We start from the raw sequence: 22,288 nt of genomic DNA, 5'->3' as shown, positions 1-22,288 counted from the left end.
CACTAGTTCCCACGTAACCTTTGACTCCTACTGTGTGTGGTGGAAAGGAAAATGTGGGAGATACTTCCAAGAGTACAATCCGTGAGATGACTCGACTGTTAAAGCGACGATCTGGAAAGAAAGTTGTGCAGGTGTGAGAGGGGGAGTTGTGGTTCAAATGTGGACAGGAAGATTGTCTGTGTTTGTGTGTGGTTGGAGGGTGATGAGACCAGACCAGCGTGATGGAAAGCCCAGCCGACTGCTAACACAAACACACCACGGGGAGAGAAAGAGAAAGGGCTGGGGGGAGGTTAAAAAAAGTGGGGGAGGAATGAAAGAGAAGAAGAGTGTTTTGTGTCAGCTTTACAACGATGACAGTTGTCATTTAGATCCTGACATTGACCAGTATTGACAGGGTCGAGGGAGTGTTTACATTAGAGTCCATTATCAAGTTTGCTCAGCAGGGTACAGATCCATGTTGCGTCCTGCGGGCCTCCCCCTTCCGTCTTCAGTGTTAGGACTTGGTCCATGCATTATAGGGACATTTCACACACTTAAAAAACAGCGTGGTGTGTGTTTGCATCATTACCATAATTGAGAGTGACTGGTAAGAGGGCACGGACGGGGAGGTGTTGGAACTCCCCCTCCAAAAAAAAGTCCTGTTTGACAAATTATATGAATGAAGAGGGGAGGCGTGGTTGGCTCGGCCCCAGGCCCCTGACCGACAGATGGGGTTAAACAGACTCACTACTCAACTTGTGTGAGTGTGTGTGTGTGTGTGTGGTTATTGTGCATTGGTTGGCACACCCACAATCACTGTTTACACCGTGTGCCAAGGAAAATACATCCACTTTCTGGGTTACACCTCTGCCGGAGACAAGCATATCATCCCAAAGATGGTAGACTATTGTGCCTTTTGCACGGATCTGTTTTCCTCCAGCTTAAAATGTTGAGTTGTTTAGTAAGTCTTTGGCTCCTGTTCAGCGGAGCAGCCGGCGAGGCGAGGTTACTCAATGTCATTGGAATCTGGGCACAATGGACACGAACCCCCTCCTCCTCCTTAGCACTAGCTTGTGAACCCCCCCTCCCTTTACCCCATCATCAACATTTAAGGCCCCCACACACAGGAGCCCTCAGTATTGAATGGCTCCCCGTAGAAGCAATATAAACATCAGTGTTCACTTCAAGGCCATGAATCACTTGGAATGCACTGCACCACAACTCCTTGTAGTAAGCATTTTATGCCTCTCTTCCTTTTCGCTCTCTCCTTATTTGTCTTTCTTCCCTCACTCTCTCTGAGAGAGAGAGAGAGAGAGAGAGAGAGAGAGAGAGAGAGAGAGAGAGAGAGACGTTGCTATGGCACCGCCCGCCTGAGTCAGTACAGCGGTTGAAACGCGGTCCCTCTCCTGGCTTTCGTGTGGGATGTTCAGTCAGCATGTTGGTGCGCACCGGCTGAACGCTGCGCTGGTACTCGAGCGGACAACTCAGCTCCGCTCCGTCCCGGGATGAGACTTTGTCATCAAGCCGTGAACAGAGGAACATTGTGGAAGAGCGCGCGGGGACACGTCGCACACCTGCGGCCGGGTGGACAATAGATGGAGCGACTTGCGCCGCAGCCGCCGCCGCCGCCACCTCACTCGCTCGATTACTCCACCTCCGCTCGTGGTCCACGGGGGAGCGCGCGTGTAAGCTGATTTAACCCGGGTGATGTGAATGCCTCTCCAGGATTAGAAGGTTATATTGGGTGAACGACAATGCCCCGCGGCTCGGTCCGGCACTCCCGGCTATTGTTCGTACGGCTGCGGACGCAAGGTGCACGAAACCCCCCGGTTCATCTCCAGTAGCTGTATATCCTCCTGTGCCCCCCTCGCTGCTGCGCTCCGGTCATCCCCCCCGGTGTGGATAGGATAATATGACTTCCTGGTTCCGCACATACGGCAGCGTCCCTCTGTGTCTCCTGCTCTGCTGCGTGGTCGTTGATGTCAGCACAGAATCCTCCAGCGCCGGTGAGTTTCGGCTCATTAGGGTCAATTACCTTTGTTACAACCCAGCAATTAGCCTGCAACTTGTATCATGTCAAGACATCGGCTGCAGTGCTGTGCTCTCAGGGCGCACATGGGTTCCTAAATGTGTCATGTAAGCAAGCCACTTTTATAAGAATGATATTCCCACGCAACCTTCATCATCGTATGTTTTGGGGCCTTTGAAGATAGCAGACAGACATATGCTGTCTCAATTAACATACATTAAATCCTTTTTTGAAGGGAAACCTCTAAACCCACAACCAGGGGACCCACTGGAGAAGCCTATACCACATCAATCTCTCGTTTCAGCATGTATTGATCAATTAGAAGTTAAACACATCACCTATTCTGAGGTTTGCCAGAGGCCAGAAGTGCTAATTGGGTCAGAGCTGCTTGTTAGTGGGCTGTTAGTGATGCTATAAGACCTGCAGCATTTCTCTGTCCTACATTCCAGCCCCGAAGCTCACTGAAATGACTCTAAACAATTGGATTTCAGCAGAAAAATCACTCCAATGAATCATTAATTCCCTTACAATGAACTAAGGTTTATGTGTCACCATGTAAAGCCTTCAGTTACATCATGCTGTATTTTTCTCCCGACCTTTGCATTTGTCACAGTGACTCTCAATCAAAACACATAATTTGTGTTGCAATCACAGATTGTCTCACGATTATTAGTCCTCACTGTGCGTTTGTGTGTGTGGGGGTGTGGGAAATGATCCGTTGCGACACTTCAACAACTCAAGCACCTGTTCCCACACTCACAGCCGTTTACGCACTACACGGCTTGCTGATACACTGAATAGCTTCACATGAGATGCTAAGTGGTGCTTTCGTCATTAGAAGTGTGCATGAGATCTCTAAATATCCACGGGGGCTCGGCTGCATGGCTAATGAGTGTTGACACATGCACCCTGTCTTTCATATGCTAATCATAGACTCTTCCCTTCATCCCATCTATCCTCAATTTCTTTCCTTCCTCTCTCTCTCTCTCTCTCTCTCTCTCTCTCTCTCTCTCTCTCTCTCTCTCTCTCTCTCTCTCTCTCTCCCTCCCTCTCTCTGCAGGTGACAGTGCATGTTGGTCTCCTAGTGTCACTTCTTGTGCAGAGTGCCTCAGACGTGGACCACAGTGTGCCTGGTGCTTCAAGGAGGTAGGAATGTGTATAAAAAAGCATGTTTGACTGTGACAGAGAGTGGAAAAAGGAGAATGTGGCAGCATTCCCCAGATGACACACACGGAAGCTTTGATGCCATCCACAGATGTGAATATAATGTGTATGTGTGGGCTTAGTGGCCTGCTCTATGACCTGTGTGAGTGTGTCTGTGTGTGTGTGTGTGTGTGTGTGTGTGTGTGTGTGTGTGTGTGTGTGTGCGCGTGTGTGTGTGTGTGTGAATGTTTCCATGTGTGCTTTCTCATGCCACAGCAGAGACAGAGACACTTGCTATCCATGTGTTTAGTCTAGGTGCTCACATATATCACTGCACTTTTTCTCAGAGTGTGCATATGCCTGTGTGTTTGTCCGTATCTGCTTTCTGGCTGTCAGTCTGTCTTGTAAAGGGTCCATCCCAAAACAACCTTAAGAAAGTGTAAACCACACGCCGGATCAGACACACAATACCCCCCCGCCCCCCTCCTTCGGCCTTCCTTCCCCACACACACACGCACGCACACAAACACACACAAATTGCACTGTTTACCAGACTGTCAACATGTGTGTGTTTACAGACTTCAGGTGCTTTCCCGTCCTGTGAGGCCGAACCTTAACTGACATCATTAAATAGGGCCGGGCTCGCTGGTGTGTGAAAGCATTCAAACGCCACATTTCTATCCTCCTACATACACAGACACACACACACACACACACACACACACACACACACACAGACACAACCACACACACACATACAACGTCATGCTTGGAAAAGCACTGAATAATAAGTTCAGTGTTTGTAAACATGCATGCTCACTTTTCGTCATTGACATAGAAGAGGCAAACTCTGTAAGGAAAGTCTGGGGAAGTCACTGTGCAACTTTCTGGTATTTAAATTTTAGCCACAGGGACAGCATGGTCACATAATCAGCTGCAGTTGTTTATTGTGGACTGTTTTGCTTATCTGCTTCAGTATTTTCTGTTTTATAAGTAGCAGTAATCTCATTTTATTCCTTATTTGTGTGATCTTGTTGGTTGATCGAGGCATGATCAGACTCATTCCAATCAGGCTTAGGACGTGCTGTGACATGCATTTAATGATCACATTTTCTTTTGTTTCGAGTGCTAGTCATGTGTTTGTGACCACGTTTTTCAAAGAGGAAAGTACCAAAGGTCACTAATCCACTCCAAAGCTGCAATGCATGACGCTGTTGTACTTTACTGTCCGAGGCAGTGCAGTGGTTAGATACAGCAAGATTCATTAAATGAAGCCATGACTAAATGAATCAGAAAAAAAAGCAAATTCCTACTTTTACTTACCTCTCCCTTCCTCTGTGATCGGATACAGAGATCTCGACAAAAACAGGACACTTCTTCCTGATACACTAACTGATGAGTAACTTCAAAATCACGTAATTATATAGTAATAGTTTATCATGTCAGCAGGCCTATGCCTCACAGATCCATATAAACATCCTCAAAATGTGTGAAATGAAACCAAGGTCAATTATTATTTCTAAAACTGGTTTTAAAATTCCATGTGTAAAATGAACCAGCATGTTTTGTCACACTTAATGATACAACAAGAGATGTGTGAAATAACAAGTGTATCACACACCGTGTGTGTGTGTGTGTGTGTGTGTGCGTGCGTGCGTGCGTGTGTGTGTGTATATGTGCTTGTATATTTGTGAATGGATGTAGTGGGCAATGTTAGAAGAGGAGTGGAGAGTAAATAAGGACTACAAGATATATTTTCCAGTATTAGTGCATCTTACCTGTTGGGCCACAGAGGATAATGTGGTGTTCAACTTGACCCATTTTATTGCGTCACTTGTTCTCATTCCTGAAATCCTGATTATCGTGATACCATCTTAAAATGCGGCTTAGTTGTATTATCCCTACAACTCCCTGTAAGCTTTTTCTCCTGTGTCTGGTTTAAATTTGTTGTGTGTTGCTTTCTCCATTTTTCTGGAAAACTGTCGATAAAATATATTGAAAGAGGGACAGAATGGCAGTTTTCAAATGTCACCATTTCCCTTCTTGACCTTATGTGACCTCTAGGACTTTCTGAATGGGGCGGTGCCGAGCCAGCGCTGCGACCTGCCAGTGAAGCTGTTGAGAAGAGGCTGTGAACAGGAGTTTATGGAGCAGTCAGAGATCAAGGTGGAGGTCGACGCCACTGTCAGCAGCACACAAGTGTCCCCACAAGACATCAGCATCACCCTCAGACCAGGTAGACAAATGGCGACTGAGTAAAAAAATCACTTATTGTTTAAGTGTGTGATGAAGCAGCTCAGGTTAAGTTTTTAATGAATTCTTTCATCATATGTGTGTCGGCCTAGGTTCAGAAGCCAGCGTCGTAGTGGCAGTGAAGCAGCTGGAGCGTTATCCGGTGGATCTGTACTACCTGGTTGATGTATCGGCATCTATGCAAGAAAACCTCGATCATGTAGGTGTTCATCGGTGCTGGAGCTTTTCACTTATTTTTCTAAAGTAAATAGTGTATTTCCAAAGGTTTCAAACTACATTCTGGATCATCATTTTCTTTCGGGCCGACTATGGCTCAGTGGTAGAGCAGGGTCGTGCTTTAATCAAAAGATCGGTGATTCGCTCCGCTAGACCGTGTCAATGTTTCCTCGGGCAAGACATGTAACCCTAAATTGCTCCCACAATTATGCTTGTGGTGTGTGAACGTGTGTGAATGTTAGTTAGAGTCCTGATGGGCAGGTGGCACCTTGCATGGTAACCATTTCCATCAGTGTATGAATGGGAGTGAATGGGTGAATACTGTCATGTAGTGTTAAAAAGCTTTGAGTAGTGGGAAGACTAGAAAAGCGCTATTCAGGTACAGGCCATTCACACGTATTGTTTTTATGATGGTTGGAAAAAGTCAAGACTTCTAAAAACAGTTAACAGTTTGGTATTACATAACTGGGGCTTAGGAGATGGTTACTGTGTTTACATGTGACATAGAACACACTGCAGAAATGTCAGAGTTGAGACTAGAAAATATTTGAATGTATCTGAAAGTGAGAGAAATAAAGTGTTTCTGCTCTGGACCCATATCTTATTCTGGCTCACCCTTTACCTCTTCATGCTTTTCTACTTCTCCCCCTCCCCGTACTTTACTCGCCCTCGACCATCCCGTTCTGTGTCCACCTACCTCGGCATGTTTTCTGTGGTCCAGTTGAAGACAGTAGGTGTGGCGCTGTCTCTCCGTATGACGGAGCACTCCTCCGACCTTTGGCTGGGTTTCGGCTCGTTTGTGGACAAACCTGTTTCCCCGTACATCAACGTCCACCCCTCCAAGATTAACAACCCATGCAGGTAAGACAAACCATTTGTTGGTGTGATTATTGATTTCGACAAAAGAAAAGTAGTGTTAATCCACTCTATATTGCTCATTTTGTGAATGTTTTTGCTGGTTTTCTTCTTTTATTGAGACAAGATTTGAGCAAGTATTTAAAAATACATACAAACCAGCTGCTCCCATTAGTTGCTCCCATGTGTGACTGAGAGACTCGTCAGTTCTTCGGGGGCAACATTGTTGTGACAATAGCCGTGCTGTGAGAGAGGCTTTTTCACATCAATTTGTCCTGAGATTACATTCTTTGAATGTTGCAATCAAAACCTTTCTTGGCCGTCTCTCACCAGTGATTATGAGATCCGCTGTCGTCCAGCTCACGGCTTCCACCACGTCCTGAGTATGACCGGTAACATGAGCGAGTTCACACGCGTGATCAAACGTCAGCGCATCTCTGGAAACATGGACACACCTGAGGGAGGACTGGATGCTATGCTGCAAGCTGCTGTCTGCCAGGTGTGTAAATACAGAAGCCGGAAAGTCGGGCTCACAAGAGCTGCTTGTGTGTAACAAAGAGAAACTGAGTTAACTAAGGATTTGTTATGATTGGTCATTTTCAGTTTCCTTGAGAATCCAGGAAATGTTCAGAAAAATGAGGCATTACCCCAAATTTGGTTGTAAGTCTGCACGCTGGTGAAAGAAGCATTTATTCTGGGAGATTGGTGGCACTCTGACTCAGCATTGATATTACCAATGGAATCCCACTAAGTAATGACACCACTGCTGGGGTATGGCAGACACACACAGACACGCACACACGCACACACACATACACATACACACACACGCGAACACACAGTCGCTTATACTATGGCTGCAGGAGGGCTGTGAGTCACACCATGCAGGGGGCTCTGAGTAACCAGCCAGCAGGGAAACACCAGGGTGGTCATCACTCTAGAAATAGACTCCCCATTATGCCGTACTCATGAACTCCCTGGGTTTCCTTAAATACACATGTGCACACACATCCTCACATAAACCCATTTCTCACACTATCTATAACAAGTCACAGACGTCCAGAGGGGGTCTGTGACTGGTGGAGGGACTGCTGCTGTGTTTCCTTTAGTTGGGCATTACAGAAAGAGCTGATCACCACGGGAACATGGTCAGCTCAGATGATTCAAATGTTTGAATCTGCAGTTTCTTACCACATGTGTAAAAAATATAATGCATGCACATTATTTCCAGTTCAGGTAAATGTAGTTGAGTGGTAATGTAATGGGATAAAAATAGGAGAATCTATAAAACTACTCTCGAGACCGACAGAGAACACATGATTTACTCACATTACACAATGTCCTGACTCCTCTCCATCTCTCCTTCAGAGATCGGTGGGTTGGCGACCAGAGGCCAAGCGCCTGCTGCTCCTAATGACCGACCAGCCGTCTCACCTCGCCCTGGACAGCCGGCTGGCAGGGATTGTGACGCCACATGACGGCCTCTGTCACCTGGAAAACAACGTCTACACAGGAAGCACAAGGATGGTGAGAGCGGGAGCACACACATGGTGGAAAGAAGGACTTAAAACAGCTGAACTTGTCGGGCTTGTTTCAGTCTTTGTGCTAATCTGCTGCTGACAATAGCGTCATATTTACTGTATAGAGAAATAATAATCTTTCTAGCTTTCCCTAAAGCTCAAACTACATCAGTGGGAAAACAGCTTTTAGTCTGATGGCTGTCTCCTTTTCAGGACCATCCCAGTGTGGGTCAATTGTCTGATAAGCTGCTTGAAAACCATATGTACTCCATCTTTGCTGTGGAGAAGCAGCAGTACAAGTGGTACAAGGTAATCTCTTCCACACATGTGCACACAACTGCATCCAGTATATAAGTGAAAAAATAAATTTTGCCACACGGGTTTTAGGCTAGAGAGGCTTCCATAAGGAGGAATCAATGTACCTTCTTCTCCTTTTTCTTTTCTAGGAGTTGGTACGTTTCCTACCTGGCTCCTACCTGGGAAAGTTAGGCCTCTTCCAGGCCCCAAATATTATAGAGCTGGTTATGGACGCATACAAGGTACAGAAAACGCACTTCCCTTTGCAACCTATTTGTCATTTTTGTCCTCCCTCTGTATAATTTGCATCTTTTACACAACAAGAAGAAGGACAGGGACATGGGAAACGTTAGAGAGAAGAGAGCAGCAGCACAGCGGGGGCTGAATATATGAGCCCACACAGCTTCAGTTCAGAAGTATTTGTCTGCTGATCTGCTGACGCAACATGAACTCATCTCAGAGTACTAAAGCACATTCCTGTTTGCAGCAACAACAAAAAAAGGCCTCAGAATCTGTGATGCTTCAGATAGTGTGTACTATGATATTCATCCAGGAGACTTAGGTCTAGGCGTGCACAAAAACACAAACTTAAATTCTTAATTTGGAGATGTTTTTGGTCACAGAAGTCCTAATGACAGAGAAACACGGATGAAAACAGGAGGTTAAGGAAGGGTAAGGCCTTTTGTGTGTGTGTTTTTGTGTGTGTGTGTGTGTGTGTGTGTGTGTGTGTGTGTGTGTGATACTAGGGTATGTTCAGTTGGCAGCAGTCTAAGCTATAATCTTGCCTCAGGCACAGCGCTCCATTGTTTGCTTCGCGTATCTGCTGAATCCAAAGATCCGGGTGCACAGCCATGCATATGTGCGGACACACACACACACACACACACATACACACACACACACACACACACACACACACACATACACACACACACACACACACACACACACACATGCATACATGCATACACAAGCAGCACAGACAAACAGAAGCTGGCATTATAAGAGCTATCAGATCCCCACGGAAACCATAAGTCCTAATCATGGACGAATACAAAGATGCTATTTTTGGCCCCCATTTCGTTTTCCCTGTACTTGGGATGTGTTTTACAAAGAAAGAAAAGAGGGCATCCTGGCGACATGCGACAACATTAATTAATCACACTTCTCCCATCCTGTACTCTCGCCTCATTACTTTTCACTCACGCAGATTATATTCATTAAATCTTAAAACTGTCACTGTTTTTCCCACTCTCTTTTGTTGTTACCAACATTTCCTTGCAACCAGTATACTATATTGAATTCCTTGATATCAGGTCTTATCTGTCTCCGCATTCCATCCAGAGGTTGTTGTCGGAGGTGGCAGTAGCAGTGTCAGTGGAGGACAAGGCAGTCAGCAGGTACTGGGTGTCTGTGTCTCCTCTCTGTCCCAATGGATCCACCGCGAAGGACCAGAGCTGCTCGGGGGTGCAGCCCGGCCAGACGGTAAACACAGAAAGCGTACCATCAGCTAAAAAACAAACTCAAAGCACATATCTAAAACAATATATATATACATATATATATATAACCCTAACAATGTCATCATTTAGCTTAATGTTACTCGGAAATATATTTTGTTATGTTGGATTACTTTGACACATACAAAAAACACACTCACACACGTCACTGAGACTTTAAGATTTGGTAAATAATCTGAGTTGAGCGGATTACAGGCTGTGTTTAACAGGAAAACATTGCCATGTGAATCCCTAAATAATTCTTCCTAAAATCCTTACTGTGCCCAATAAGAGAGCATTAAAGCAAACAAATATGACATTTGTATCTAGAAATAGGTCACTGGACATTCATTGTTTTTATACCTGTTTCTTTTTGTCCAGAGACCAAATTGAAATAGTCTGCACCACTGCAGAGGATCTTTTCTGATAATACAAACGACTACTTCCAAAGACAAGTTAAACTATAATAAACAAAGAACCCCCCTTTTGGTACTAATTATAACATCTTCATTCGAAATTGTTCTTCCTGTTCACTCCCTAACCTGCAGATAAGACTGCGCTCCCCAGTAACCGTTTGAGGCACTTAAATTGTTTCCAAGATACAATGATTGCTCTATAGTTACTTCATTGTGCTAATAAATCCAGCCCTTTAATCCATGGGTGGATTAAAGTGAATTTTGGAAAGTACCCACATTTACCAGAATGGTATTCCATTGAAAGGCCTCGCTGTAAAAAAGAAAAAGCTTTGGCATGAACAACTTATCACATAAACAGAATTATGAACGTGAAGCATCACACTTACAATCCAGTTCCTGGTTCCTGATGTTGGATAAGTAACCAGGAAGTATGTCCTGTGTTATCTGAGATTGCCAAAATGATACTTAAAAAGTTGGCTCATTTTAGATACAGCAGGATATTTAAGGGAAAAATATGTTTTTTACAGACAGCTGCATGTCTCTGGATCTGTGGGGGATCTTTAAAGCAACAGCAGTCCCTTGAGAAATAAATGGTTGTTGAATAGTCTATCATTCATTTGTTTTGTTGGTATGTTAGCCAACCACGACAACATTTCTTTCACCTTGCTAGTCACCCGGCATTATTGTTTCTGTTCGTCTGTGAAAAGATTTTGTCACCAGGACAGTGTCACAACTGTGCCAGATCCTGTCAGAAAACTTTACAAATGTGTAGTTGAGATCTAAATGAATGTGTAGTTTGAAGCTTGGTGTGGTTCTAGCAAGAGTGCTGGAAGATGGTTTTGTTTTTCCCTTTCAAACAGACAGTACAACATAATCAGCTATTTCCAATGATTATTTTCTCCACAAATGTAATTTTCAGTATTTCAGGACTTGGTGATTGCAGGCTGTATTTAGGCACAGAAGTGGTCATGAAGTAAAGTATTTGACACATTTAAATTTGGACCTGATAATGGCACTTGAGAAAAAAAGTCAGGGAATCACAAACATTATTAGGATTGATTCTTTGTGCATTATGAATGTCTGTACCAAATTTCATGGCGAACAATCCAATAGATGTTGAGATATTTCAGTCTTGACCAAAGTGGTGCTTAACCTTTTGTTCTTCTCATGCAGGTTTACTTCAATATCACTATCGGTATGCACTCTTGTCCTGAGGATGCTGAAGATGAAGATGTAACAGTATTGGTTAGACCTGTTGGATATAACGAATCCACTGTCATTCGGATCCACTCGAAATGCAGCTGCAGTTGTGGACCAACAAGGCGCTGTAATGACGCCAGCCAGTGCAGAGAAAGCTCCCATCAGGAGCAGAGGCCCGATCACGGATTAATTAAGGACTCGGACAGAGATTCAAACTGGAATTGCAGAGCGGATGGATCTGATGTGGACTGCAGTGGTCGGGGAGTGTGTGGTTGTGGAAGGTGTCTGTGTGAGCAGACCAGGCTTGGCACAATATACGGGAAATACTGCGAGATAGACGACTTCTCCTGCCCTTACGAAGGGGGACGACTGTGTGGAGGTAAACTTTAAAATTATGTATTATAAACATCCAGTTCCTTAAAAGAAATTCTGACTGCAATTTTTCTGTTTGGTCCGGTCTCTATATGTCTTTCTCAGGGCGCGGTGTGTGTGTGTCAGGTGAGTGTGTGTGTGAGTACGACTGGACTGGTGATAGCTGTGGTTGTCCTGTCTCCAAGGCAACCTGCCAATCAGCCAACGGCTTGCTGTGCAGCGGGCGGGGCAGATGTGTGTGTGGCAGGTGTGTGTGCGACGACCCCATGCGCTCTGGAGACTTCTGTGAGAGATGTCCTGCTTGCCAAAGCACCTGCCAATCATACTGGTACGTGCCAGTTTGTATTTGCTACCACAAAGCATGATGGAGCTTTTACTGAACTATTTGTGGCTGAAGCTAACGCTGTTATTCTCTCTCTCTCTCTCTCTCTCTCTCTCTCTCTCTCTCTCTCTCTCTCTCTCTCTCTCTCTCAGGAAGTGTGTGGACTGCCACTTGTCTCACGGCCTCACACAAAAAGAGGCTGGACATTGCAACAGCACATGTGCACCACTGGTGGGCTACATGGATGTTGTGTCAGGTACAGCTGCTGTGAAGGCAATTTTACTCATGAGCTTTGCACCATTTGCAGTTTTTGGTGGATCTGAGGAATGTTGATGAGTTGGATTACAGACTATGATGCATTTAAATTGTGTTTAATTCGATGTCTGAGCTTCCTTCTTCAATATTCAGCCTCTTGTTTGCCATTTGAAATAATACTGAAAGAGCTTTAACACACAGCAGCTTTCTGGTAATGCTATTCTCCCTTATACTTTTTATTTCAGGGAGGATTTTCACTTGGAGTTTAATACGTCTGGACTGACAAACGTCTTACTTCAACTCTCTCTCAATATGTGTATTTTCAGGCCAAGCAGGGGAGATGTGGTTTCAGTGTATGTACATCAGTAATGACAGCTGTCGCTATCGGTTTCAAACAAGCTCACAGTCTGGTCAGACTCAGCTTCACATCAGCACAAGACCAGGTATAATGTCAACACTCACACACACTCACACACACCTCACACATACACACATGTTTTCATTCGAGGTTACTTCCGTTGCCACCACTGCTGTTCTAGTGCACCCTGATGTATCTGAGTCAGCAAGCCTGCTGTCAGTTTTACAGCTGTATTTTACATTTCCCCCCAGTTCCCAAGTGCTCCTTCTTAATTTCCACACACACACACACACACACACACGCACACACACACACACACACACACACACACACACACACACACACACACACACACACACACACACACTCAAACACTCACCCAATTGAAAAGCCACTAATTCACACATAACCTGGGTTACACACACACACACACACACACACACACACACACACACACACACACACACACACATTATTGCATATTGAAGTATTACAGTCCATCCCCGCCTTCCCGATTTTTGGAACAGCACCGGTCATTGTGCGTCCCCTCTCTCACCCCTATCCACCCACCCCCACCTCTCTGCCCAACGGGACACTCTTCCGGCTCACGCCCACTCCTCCCGGGTCCAGCAGGAGCCAGGTCTCCATGGTAACTCAGTTACAAAATGTCATAGCACTCTTTGGGTTCTTTGTGTTGAGCGACGAGCCCGTCATCCCCACATGCTCCCCAGCAGATTCACAGCCAGCTGACTGTTCAGTGCAGCAACACTGGCACAGCTGCCACTGACCGAGCCGTGCAAGTGTGTGTGTGTTTGTTTGGATGGAAAGTAATTAAGTAAATTACTGAAGCACAACTTTGAGTATTTCCATGCCACATTATAGTCCTACTCCTCAATTGCAGACGTAAAATCGGCGTAAACATATTTCTTACCCATGACAAAGAAAAGCATTATGTGCCAGTTCTGCACATTGAGACCTTATGTGTGTGTGTGTGTGTGTGTCCACAGAGTGTGCCAGCAACAGCCGGCTTATAGGAACGTTCCTGAGTGTGTGTGCTCTGACAGTGCTGTGCGGGCTGGTGGTGGTGGCCGTGTCCCGGCTGCTGCTACAGAAGAGAGGCTTGTCACCAGGGGGCGCTGCAGAGGACGGACCCTATAACTGCACTGGAAAGGTTCGCTCTCTAACTTTAAGTGTGCTTGAGGAGCTCATTATATATGACAGCAGCACGGTTTTAATTGAGATGTCCCCGGAGCCTGAAGTAGTCGGGACCCCTTAATTCAACAGGATGTGTTTGTTCCTGCGTTCTGTCTGCTTTAACTTGGAGTAAGACTTCTGCTGTCAGAGGTACAGCTGTATTTTACATTTCCTCCCAACTCCCTGCTCGCCATCTACTGTGTCCAGATTTAAGACTTTGCAATGATGTACAGCACCTTTGAGAAGAAGGAAACGATAGAAATTAAACCAGGGGGGCTTTCTGGAGATATGTTTGTCTAAACTGGTGTGAACACTGTGTTGTTGTCCATGATACTAAGACAGAGCTATTAAATCTGTATATGTTGTATTTATACAACTATTAAAGCGGTTGCATAAAGTCTTCTGTGACAACTTAACCCAAAGGATTAAACGTCAGGATATATCAGCTGCATTGAATGTGTCCCAAAGTCTACAGCAATACAACACTAAATCAAGTACCATGTTTTAGTTTGAGTGTGTCTGTGTGTATTTAGGATACCTGCCTGTGTGAGTGTGTGACGCTATTAATGACTGTATCTTTTTCACGATTCAGGACCTGTCATTCATCCCAACAACCAATGAGAAGACGGTTACTTACAGGAGGGACCGTCCACCCGACCGCCCCGTGGAGATGCACATTCAGGTTCCCAAGATGCCCTTTGGTGACCCCTGGCAGTGCTAGGTCAAGGTCGGAAGAAAGTCAGCAGAGACATAAAGAAGGAGAGTCAAGTAAAGACTTATTTTCTGCCTCTAAATCTTCAACCAGCTGCATGTGAAGCCTGATAATGATGAACTAAACTATGAAACCTCCTTGGGAAAACTTTTGTAATATGAACTGACCAAACTCTTATCAAATGTGTGACTAATGAGGCCAGTATCCTGGAAATCCAGATGAAACAAAGAGCACAATGTCCCCCACCTCCTCTCCTCAGCAGCAGGCAGGCTGCTTCTTCCACAGGGTAAAGGCTGATCATTCCTTGCTTTTTAGCCATGCAGCAAATACTGCTCCAAGGTGTTTGTGTGTGTGTGTGTGTGTGTGTGTGTGTGTGTGTGTGTGTGTGTGTGTGTGTGTGTGTGTGTGTGAGAGATAGAGAGAGAGAGAGAGAGAGAGAGAGAGAGAGAGAGAGAGAGAGAGAGAGAGGAGAGAGAGAGAGAGAGAGAGAGAGAGAGAGAGAAAGAGTGTGTGTGGAGCAGGTAGGTGCATTTATGCTCTATACAGGCTTTCTATTTATGATTTTATATTAAAACACTACATGTTTGACATTTCTGCGATTATGTGACACTCCAAATCTCCAACTGAACTCTCTCCCTGCTGTGTTAGTCTGCCCTCCTATGGCCAGCTTGAGGTACAACATTTTGTCTCCAATAATACTGTCAACACATTACTGACCTCAGCTGTTCTGCGTTGGGATTCAAGTCACACAGCACACCAATGACGCTGTATGCCTTATTTGTATTTCATTTGTGGCATACCATGTATTTGTTTTTTGTTAATCGATCAACTGCATTGAAAATGATTGTTACTTTATGGCATTTTTTCTATCATGATTAAATAGAATATAGTTTCATGTGTTTTTGATAATCCGGTTAGACTTGCACTAGAACAGTCGTTTGCATTATACTACTGAAAACAGTGGGATCTCTGGGTTAGGAGAGCTGTGATGGTGGGTTTGAAATGATTGGTTTGCTATTTGTTGGGCATTAGAAGACATATGAAGCTAATGTAACAAATCCACAACACTGGAATAACAATGAAATGAGAAATCATGTTTTAAAGAAAAAATCTAAATACTGACAATTAATGGCAACAACATGGTCACACTCTTGTGCATTTGGCCTCTGTAACAGAGACATGTGTCTGCCATTACTGACGAGTTTAGACTCAACAAATCAGCTCTGGAGATACTCATGCACTTGATCACCTGGATCCAGGTTGCCGGTTGCATCTTGTGAGACTTTCACTTGCCTAATCCTGTTCCTCTTGTTTTAAATTTTATTCAACACGATGTTGTTTACAGCGATAGCTGCTCTCTTTTACTGTAAGTCAGGAACACTAATTATTATTTATTGTGATTTTAATATTAGTTCATTGTGCTATTTTATGATGAGGCTACCTGTTTTAAAGGAAGTGAGTACTGTTTGTCTTTATGAAGAGTGGTCTCTCTCTCTCTGACCATGAGACTAATTCAGCAATAAGGTTATAATCATCTCATCTAACCGGGCACTGAGTTCGGAATAACAACAGCACTTTTCTGTCTAGGTTTGCTGTCAATTAATGTGACTATTTGTGTAGCATGAATGTTTTCATCACAATAAAATGTGCAACATTTTTTTAAATCAATTCTCGAGTACTTTAGCTTTTCTGTACCAACGGGTTGTATATAAATAAATGTATATAAATGAGTGTGGTGAAACACGACCACATTTATAATCTACTCAGCCTCATATAACAGCTCGCCTGTATTTTTAAATGGATATAGTCATATAGTGTGTTCAAGTCAGCTTTGTGCAGATCCTCAATATATGTATATATATTGTGACGCAACAAAATGTACACAACATCAAGGTGACCAACGCATGGTCCAAACCACTGGTAGCTGTATAAACTGAACACTAGGGGGAGTTGCTCACTAGGTATGAGAGTATTGTTACTGATCACTGTACATATTTATAGAAGAATAAACAATAGGCAGTAACAGAAAGTGTGCAAAATGTTTGATAAATGATCCGATATTCGTTCTTAAAACGTTGCAGCCCAGATTTGAAATGGTACGTGGATCAGACACATTTCATTTCCACATGCCTGTTACAGGCCTCAGTTATACTCAAATGAAATATGGCCTGTCTGACAATGTCTGGTAAAATGTAAAAAAAAAACAATGAATCAAATCAACAGTCAGTTTCACGCTGAATGGATCATATTCAGGTGTCTGAACTTGAAATGAGTCTGATTAATTAATTTAAACATGTAATTTGTGTTTGTTTTTCCTGGTTTAGAATAGTCAAGTTAGTTATTAGATATTAGTTATAGGCTTTTATTATTTTATTTTTGTTTTTCTCAGACATAATATGTTCTTTTTCTGATAGAACAGCTATAAAAAGCAATGACGTATGTCCAAATTGTTCTGTTTTATTGAGCTATAATTTATAATCATTACTTACAAGCAAAGAAAAATCAGAACAAGTTTGTGTTTCAACATCATTAAAAACGATATAGCATAACCTTAAATTAAAAATAATTAATACACAATGAATTATGACAAGACATAACCCAAATAATGATATGACAGGCTTGTTTTGGGAATAAATTAAGCGCATACAACGTCTTCAAATAACAAGTCTGATAAAACTGTAGAGTAAAAATTTATTTTTTAAGAAGGCTACAAATAAGATGAGGTAAGGACACAGGGTTAATCCACAGCTGAAGTTCATCATAAAGTGCCATTTCAATGTTTAAGTGTCCAAGAAAACACACTCCAAATGCTGAGATACAGTGTTACCAAATGCCCACGTGTTGCTTTGTACATCATTTCACCGCTCTCTGTCCCTCGGTGGTTTGGACAGTCTGACGCGCCTGAACCCCGGGAGACTGGCTCGGGCTACCGGTGAGGCTATTGTCCGTGTCGCTGCTCGCTTTACCGAGTCCCGGTTCCGCGCCATCCTCTGAGCCCTCCGCGCTGTGCGTCCTCGCGTGCTTGTTGAGGTGGTCGGAGCGCATGAACCGCTTGTGGCAAGTTGGGCACTCGAACCGCTTCTCCCCGGTGTGCGTGCGTAAATGCCGCTGGAGCTCGTCGGAGCGCGTGAAGCGTTTCCCGCAGAAGAGCCAGTTGCAGACAAACGGCCTCTCCCCGGTGTGCCAGCGCAGGTGAGCCTTCAGGTGAGAGGTCTTGCCGTAAACTTTACCACAACCCGGGATGTGGCAGCTGTGCAAGCCCCTCCGCCGCGGACTCGTCCCCCCCTGACCGAGGCTCTCCGCCTCCTGGCAGTTCGGACAGTCGCACGTGGCTCTGCCGGAGTAGCGCCTTGAGGAGGACCGGGAGGAGGCGGGCAGGGAAACGACGGGGGTTCCTGTCAGAGCAGGTGCCCCCGTCGTTGTAGACTCTGCGTAGGGAGCATGGACAGGTGGCCTGAAGCCGTCAAACAGGTGCTGAGTGGCGGGGTGCAGGTGCTGAGAGGCCCCGGGGCTGAAGGCGGAGCTGTAGTCAGTGCTGTAGCCGCTCAGAGGAGAGGATAAGCCGGACGGGGTCTGTGTGTCCACCCAGCTGCTCCCCATGTCCCACCAAGCAGCAGACCCGTTACTGACATCGCCCACTGGCTTGAACCATGATTCATAGGGATGCGCGTGCATCCTCGGATAAATTCCGGCTATGCTTTCTACCGAGGAGGGGAATTTTGTCAGAAACACTGACCGCTGTGTGTGCGAAGGATCGGGAGCACAGCTTTCTGATGGCACGGAGGTCTGGTACATCGAAATGTCATTTCCAAAAGGCGAGTTGGCAGCGGTCACCGAGAAAGCGCTCGAGGTCTCCGTCAAGACCGTCCCGTTATTCCTGGAGGGAACCCCGAGAGGTGTGAAGCAAGCCCCAAGGTTGCTGGCACCCGGGGCGCCTCGCCTCCACGGGTGAAACCCCTTCCCGTAACCCGGGACACCATCGGAAAGACCAGGAGAGCACGAGGGGCTGGACTCACCGATTCTGCTGCAGGTGGCAGCCAACATTGCCAGCGGTGTGCTGCCGAGCCGGGGCTCCTCCTGTGCGGAACACACGGACATTTAGGCCAGAGTCATGGCCAAGCAGGTGTGCGTAAAGACGCGCAAAATAGTATATACATTTAGTGTTAGTCACTCGATTATGTACCATTTTTAGTCTTAAAGATTAAAGTCATATGAATTCATAATGTAGCATAGGTACACACAGTGTGCTTCTGGCCTCATACTATAATTAATAATTAAAGCCAGCACACTTCACCGTGATCAGATTGATTTTATCGATTCCTAAAATTAAATATGTGTCTATGCTTCTTCCTTTCAAACACATGTAGATACTTCTGACAGCGTTCACTCAGGGAACAGTGAAAACCACAAACTGGAGAGGAAACAACTGCCGTCGGATTAATAAAGTATGTAGTGATATTATCAGATGAATATTACTGGTTAACGCAGCGACACCACAGGAGTGAACCAGTTAACGTGAGAGGTTAACTGGGTTCCCTGAATACCACAGAAACGCTGAACCATTTAAGCATAATATAACCAATGCTTTAGAGATAACTTGGATAAATATGTATATAGAGAAGCAAACTTACCCCTAGCAGTGTCGCAGCCATGGCTCTTTATTTCTGTGTGTGTGCTCGCGGGGACTGAACGTGATGAGTCTGCGTTTCCTCTCTGACTGCTTCAGTAGTTGTGACTTCTTCGTGCTTTGAAGTGCCGCTGAGAGTCCGAGGGCCAATCAGAGACCAGCTCACACTGTCACCAAACATCAGCGCTCGAGGTTGTCGTAAATTTGAAAAGTGAGCTTCTGCGACTCCAACGTGCTCCAAATTGCAGAGAGAGAGAGAAAATATGAAAAGAAAACATAACTTTCATGACAATAAATTCAGTTTAACTAGAACTTCACTAACTCATTCGTTTTACTTCAAACAACCATGTGGCTGAGCTTGCCTTGCACACATGTTTCATAATGTGTTATTAAACATAGTAGCAGTATTAATTAGCAGTGATCCACTGTGTGTTTAGTATTTTTTATTTATTTATACAGAGCTCAAACATCAAAATGCTCCATTATAGGGACCAGTGGGGAGAAGATGGTCCCACAGACCCATGAAGATCCATGTCACTGTGGTATCCAGTGTCATTTCAAATTTGTACAATTTTGGTCAATAATACCTCCAATTTAATCAATAAAAAAGATTATTAAAAACCTCAAAAGTAACAGCGCTGCGTGGACAGTTTAGACAAACACACATTTGTGTGTTTAGGTAAATGCTAACCTTGAACGTTTCAGACAGGAAGCCTTTGTTTCAGCTATACAGCCCGATGTTTTTACTGATGTCGTGAAGCCATACAGAGGGAGAGGCTGATGAATGACAGGCAGCCCGGTCCATCCCATCCTGTCCCTGGGGCGTATCGAGTCAGCCCTGGGGCAGGGAGGGGAGGACACCACCACTGCCTCCACAATTTCATCTCATTCAACACAAAACAAATGTTGTCTCTTTTTTTTAACACCTCTTCCTGTGCTTTCCTCAATTCTATAGATGATTTAAATACGTCTCCTGGGTCGGACTCAAGCTGTGTGCACTGTGAGGGAGAGCTTATATCACTTTAATGTAAACAGGTAAATATGTACTATTCTAAAATTATGGGGGATTGACCAATATGACAACACACTCCCTAGAAATAACCCAGAATGATCTTCAGCCTCTTAATATATGAGCAAAGCCACAGAGGGAGCATTTCATTTGAATTTCAAATTTAATAAAACAGCAGGATTTAATCCATTTCCTTCATTTGTTTGGTATTAACTGCTTCCTTGCCCTTTCTTCATCTCTCTTGTTCTATCATCCTGAATGAAGTCAGCTGGACACACATAGACTGAAAAGTTAATCACATTCCTCATCCACTCAAAACCCCCAACACATGCACACATGTGCGCACACACACACGCACACCATTTGCACTGGGTGATTGATAGTGCGCAAGATTAATTCTGGTGATGCTATGCACAGACAACTAGTTCACTCCATCAGAAGCTTATTTGACACTATTCTTGAAAAGAAAGTTTAGTGTATAAGAGTAGGTATTTTACATTATGTTGAAACAAAGAATTGACGTTAAAATCCTGCTGCTGGTTTCAATAGCACTGAATGGTTTAGGGCCTAAGTATGTTTGTGATCTGCTGTTTTCTTATGAACCATCCCGACCCCTCCGGTCGACCGGTTCTGGTTTACTTTCTGTTCCGAGAGTCAGAACTAAACATGGAGAAGCAGCGTTCAGCTTTTTTGCTCCACATATCTGTTTTCTGGAATTATCTGGAATAAGGTTCCTGAAAGCTGCAGCTCTACTGAGACCCTCCAGATTAAAGACTTTTCTGTTTGAGATTGCCTTTAATGGAGCCAGACTCAATCGCTGCATCTCACTATTGTTATTCTTAAACTGCACTGCAACTTTTTTTTGGACTGTTTTAATGTTTTCTTACCTGTTTTTAAATCCGCATCATGTTTTGCTTTTAACGGTTTTATTTGAAGCACTTTGAAACAAGACACATGGAGGTACCTCTAATGTCTGTTATAGAGATACAAATACATATGCTAATTTGCATTTCTTGAAACAGATCTCTGCAATTTGTTATACGGGTTATTTTAATTTATATTCTTCTTTGTTTATGGGCTTTAAAAGTTGCTATTGCACATGGGCCAAAGACAGCAACAGCTATGCTGTGAAACAGCCACTATGCTAAAACTAAAAATACATTTGCTTATTATCGTGTTTTTTGTAGATATTATTCATGAATGAAAGACATCTGTAATTTAGTTTGTTGTTCCACATGGGAAATTGAGGCATTAACTAAATCAAATTTTGATGGAGAAAAAACAACAGCCTCTAAACACCTTTTAAAGATAACTCGACCATGGATATTATCTCAGCACAGATGCAATCTCAGAGTGGAATGTATCCGATTTGGTGTGGCTACCTTCAAATCTATATGATCGACTATATTAAGTTGTACATTATTCTATTGCATTTATTTCAGCATTCATTTAACAAAGAAGGGATATTTGAATACGCATACACACATTTTATAATATATGGACTATAAGCGATCAAAAAAAGATTATTAAATTTTGAAGATGCTGGATTTTCCCCTTGAATGTTGTAAATGATTTAACTACAAACTATAGTATCTGCATTTTGTTGTTCAGCCTATAATATACAATGAGGCTAATACAACTTATTATCGGTCACAGCTTTTTCACTGGCGTTATAATGTGATTGATTTCTGGGATTTCTAAGATTTTTATGGGATTATTTTGTTAACAAATTGTAGTGGAAATTTAGGGCCTATCAAGAATATATTTCGGTGTCATTTTTGGTAGGCACACGTCCCACTGGAGCACACAAAATCACAGGTTCCCACGCTGGCCCTCGTTTTCCTCCACAGCCTGAGGCATAGCCGTGTGCACAGGTGGAGTTTACAGTAGGCCATCTTGCCATCCTCCCGAGCCACCCAAACAGCTGTCCCTCTTTTAAAAGCATTCTTTTCCCACACTGAAAGTTTGTGTGTTAGTGTGTGTGTGTGTGTGTGTGTGTGTGTGTGTGTGTGTGTGTGTGTGTGTGTGTGTG

General features: G+C 44.1%; 2 protein-coding genes across 3 annotated transcripts; one reads left to right on the top strand and one right to left on the bottom strand.

The window, feature by feature from the left end:
• Positions 1-1,364: 1,364 nt before the first annotated feature.
• itgb8 (integrin, beta 8) lies at positions 1,365-14,681 on the top strand. Of its 2 annotated transcripts, XM_068576202.1 has the most exons (16): positions 1,365-1,985; positions 3,069-3,154; positions 5,216-5,387; positions 5,497-5,603; positions 6,342-6,481; positions 6,809-6,974; positions 7,844-8,002; positions 8,209-8,304; positions 8,442-8,534; positions 9,637-9,777; positions 11,381-11,786; positions 11,885-12,107; positions 12,254-12,357; positions 12,683-12,799; positions 13,722-13,885; positions 14,501-14,681. In XM_068576202.1, exons 1-16 carry the CDS (start codon positions 1,892-1,894, stop codon positions 14,627-14,629), a joined length of 2,397 nt encoding a protein of 798 aa, XP_068432303.1. In that variant the 5' UTR covers positions 1,365-1,891; the 3' UTR covers positions 14,630-14,681. The 2 variants fall into 2 exon arrangements, with proteins under 2 accessions (XP_068432303.1, XP_068432304.1); XM_068576203.1 differs by lacking the exons at positions 12,683-12,799; positions 13,722-13,885; positions 14,501-14,681 and having other exon boundaries at positions 11,965-12,107; positions 12,254-12,341.
• Positions 14,682-17,473: 2,792 nt separating this feature from the next.
• Positions 17,474-19,272, bottom strand: sp8a (sp8 transcription factor a). The gene is made up of 2 exons (XM_068576118.1): positions 19,252-19,272; positions 17,474-18,697 (listed from the first exon to the last, which is right to left on the bottom strand). The coding sequence occupies exons 1-2, from the start codon at positions 19,270-19,272 to the stop codon at positions 17,474-17,476; spliced, it is 1,245 nt and encodes a 414-aa protein (XP_068432219.1).
• Positions 19,273-22,288: the final 3,016 nt, after the last annotated feature.

This window comes from Clinocottus analis, unplaced genomic scaffold, assembly GCF_023055335.1.
Source record: "Clinocottus analis isolate CAN_PGR_092001 unplaced genomic scaffold, fCliAna1.0.p SCAF_14, whole genome shotgun sequence".
NCBI lineage: Eukaryota > Metazoa > Chordata > Actinopteri > Perciformes > Cottidae > Clinocottus > Clinocottus analis.
This window is presented reverse-complemented; position numbering and strand designations above follow the sequence as displayed.

What these genes read in the sequence shown, in the direction of transcription:
- itgb8 (XM_068576202.1), top strand. Translation starts at nt 1,892, where the DNA reads ATGACTTCCTGGTTCCGCACATACGGCAGCGTCCCTCTGTGTCTCCTG. An exon ending in CACAGAATCCTCCAGCGCCG is followed by an intron (nt 1,986 to 3,068) that starts GTGAGTTTCGGC and finishes CTCTCTCTGCAG; the next exon opens with GTGACAGTGCATGTTGGTCT. An exon ending in CAGCATCACCCTCAGACCAG is followed by an intron (nt 5,388 to 5,496) that starts GTAGACAAATGG and finishes GTGTCGGCCTAG; the next exon opens with GTTCAGAAGCCAGCGTCGTA.
- sp8a (XM_068576118.1), bottom strand. Translation starts at nt 19,272, where the DNA reads ATGGCTGCGACACTGCTAGGG. An exon ending in TGGCTGCGACACTGCTAGGG is followed by an intron (nt 18,698 to 19,251) that starts GTAAGTTTGCTT and finishes TGTTCCGCACAG; the next exon opens with GAGGAGCCCCGGCTCGGCAG.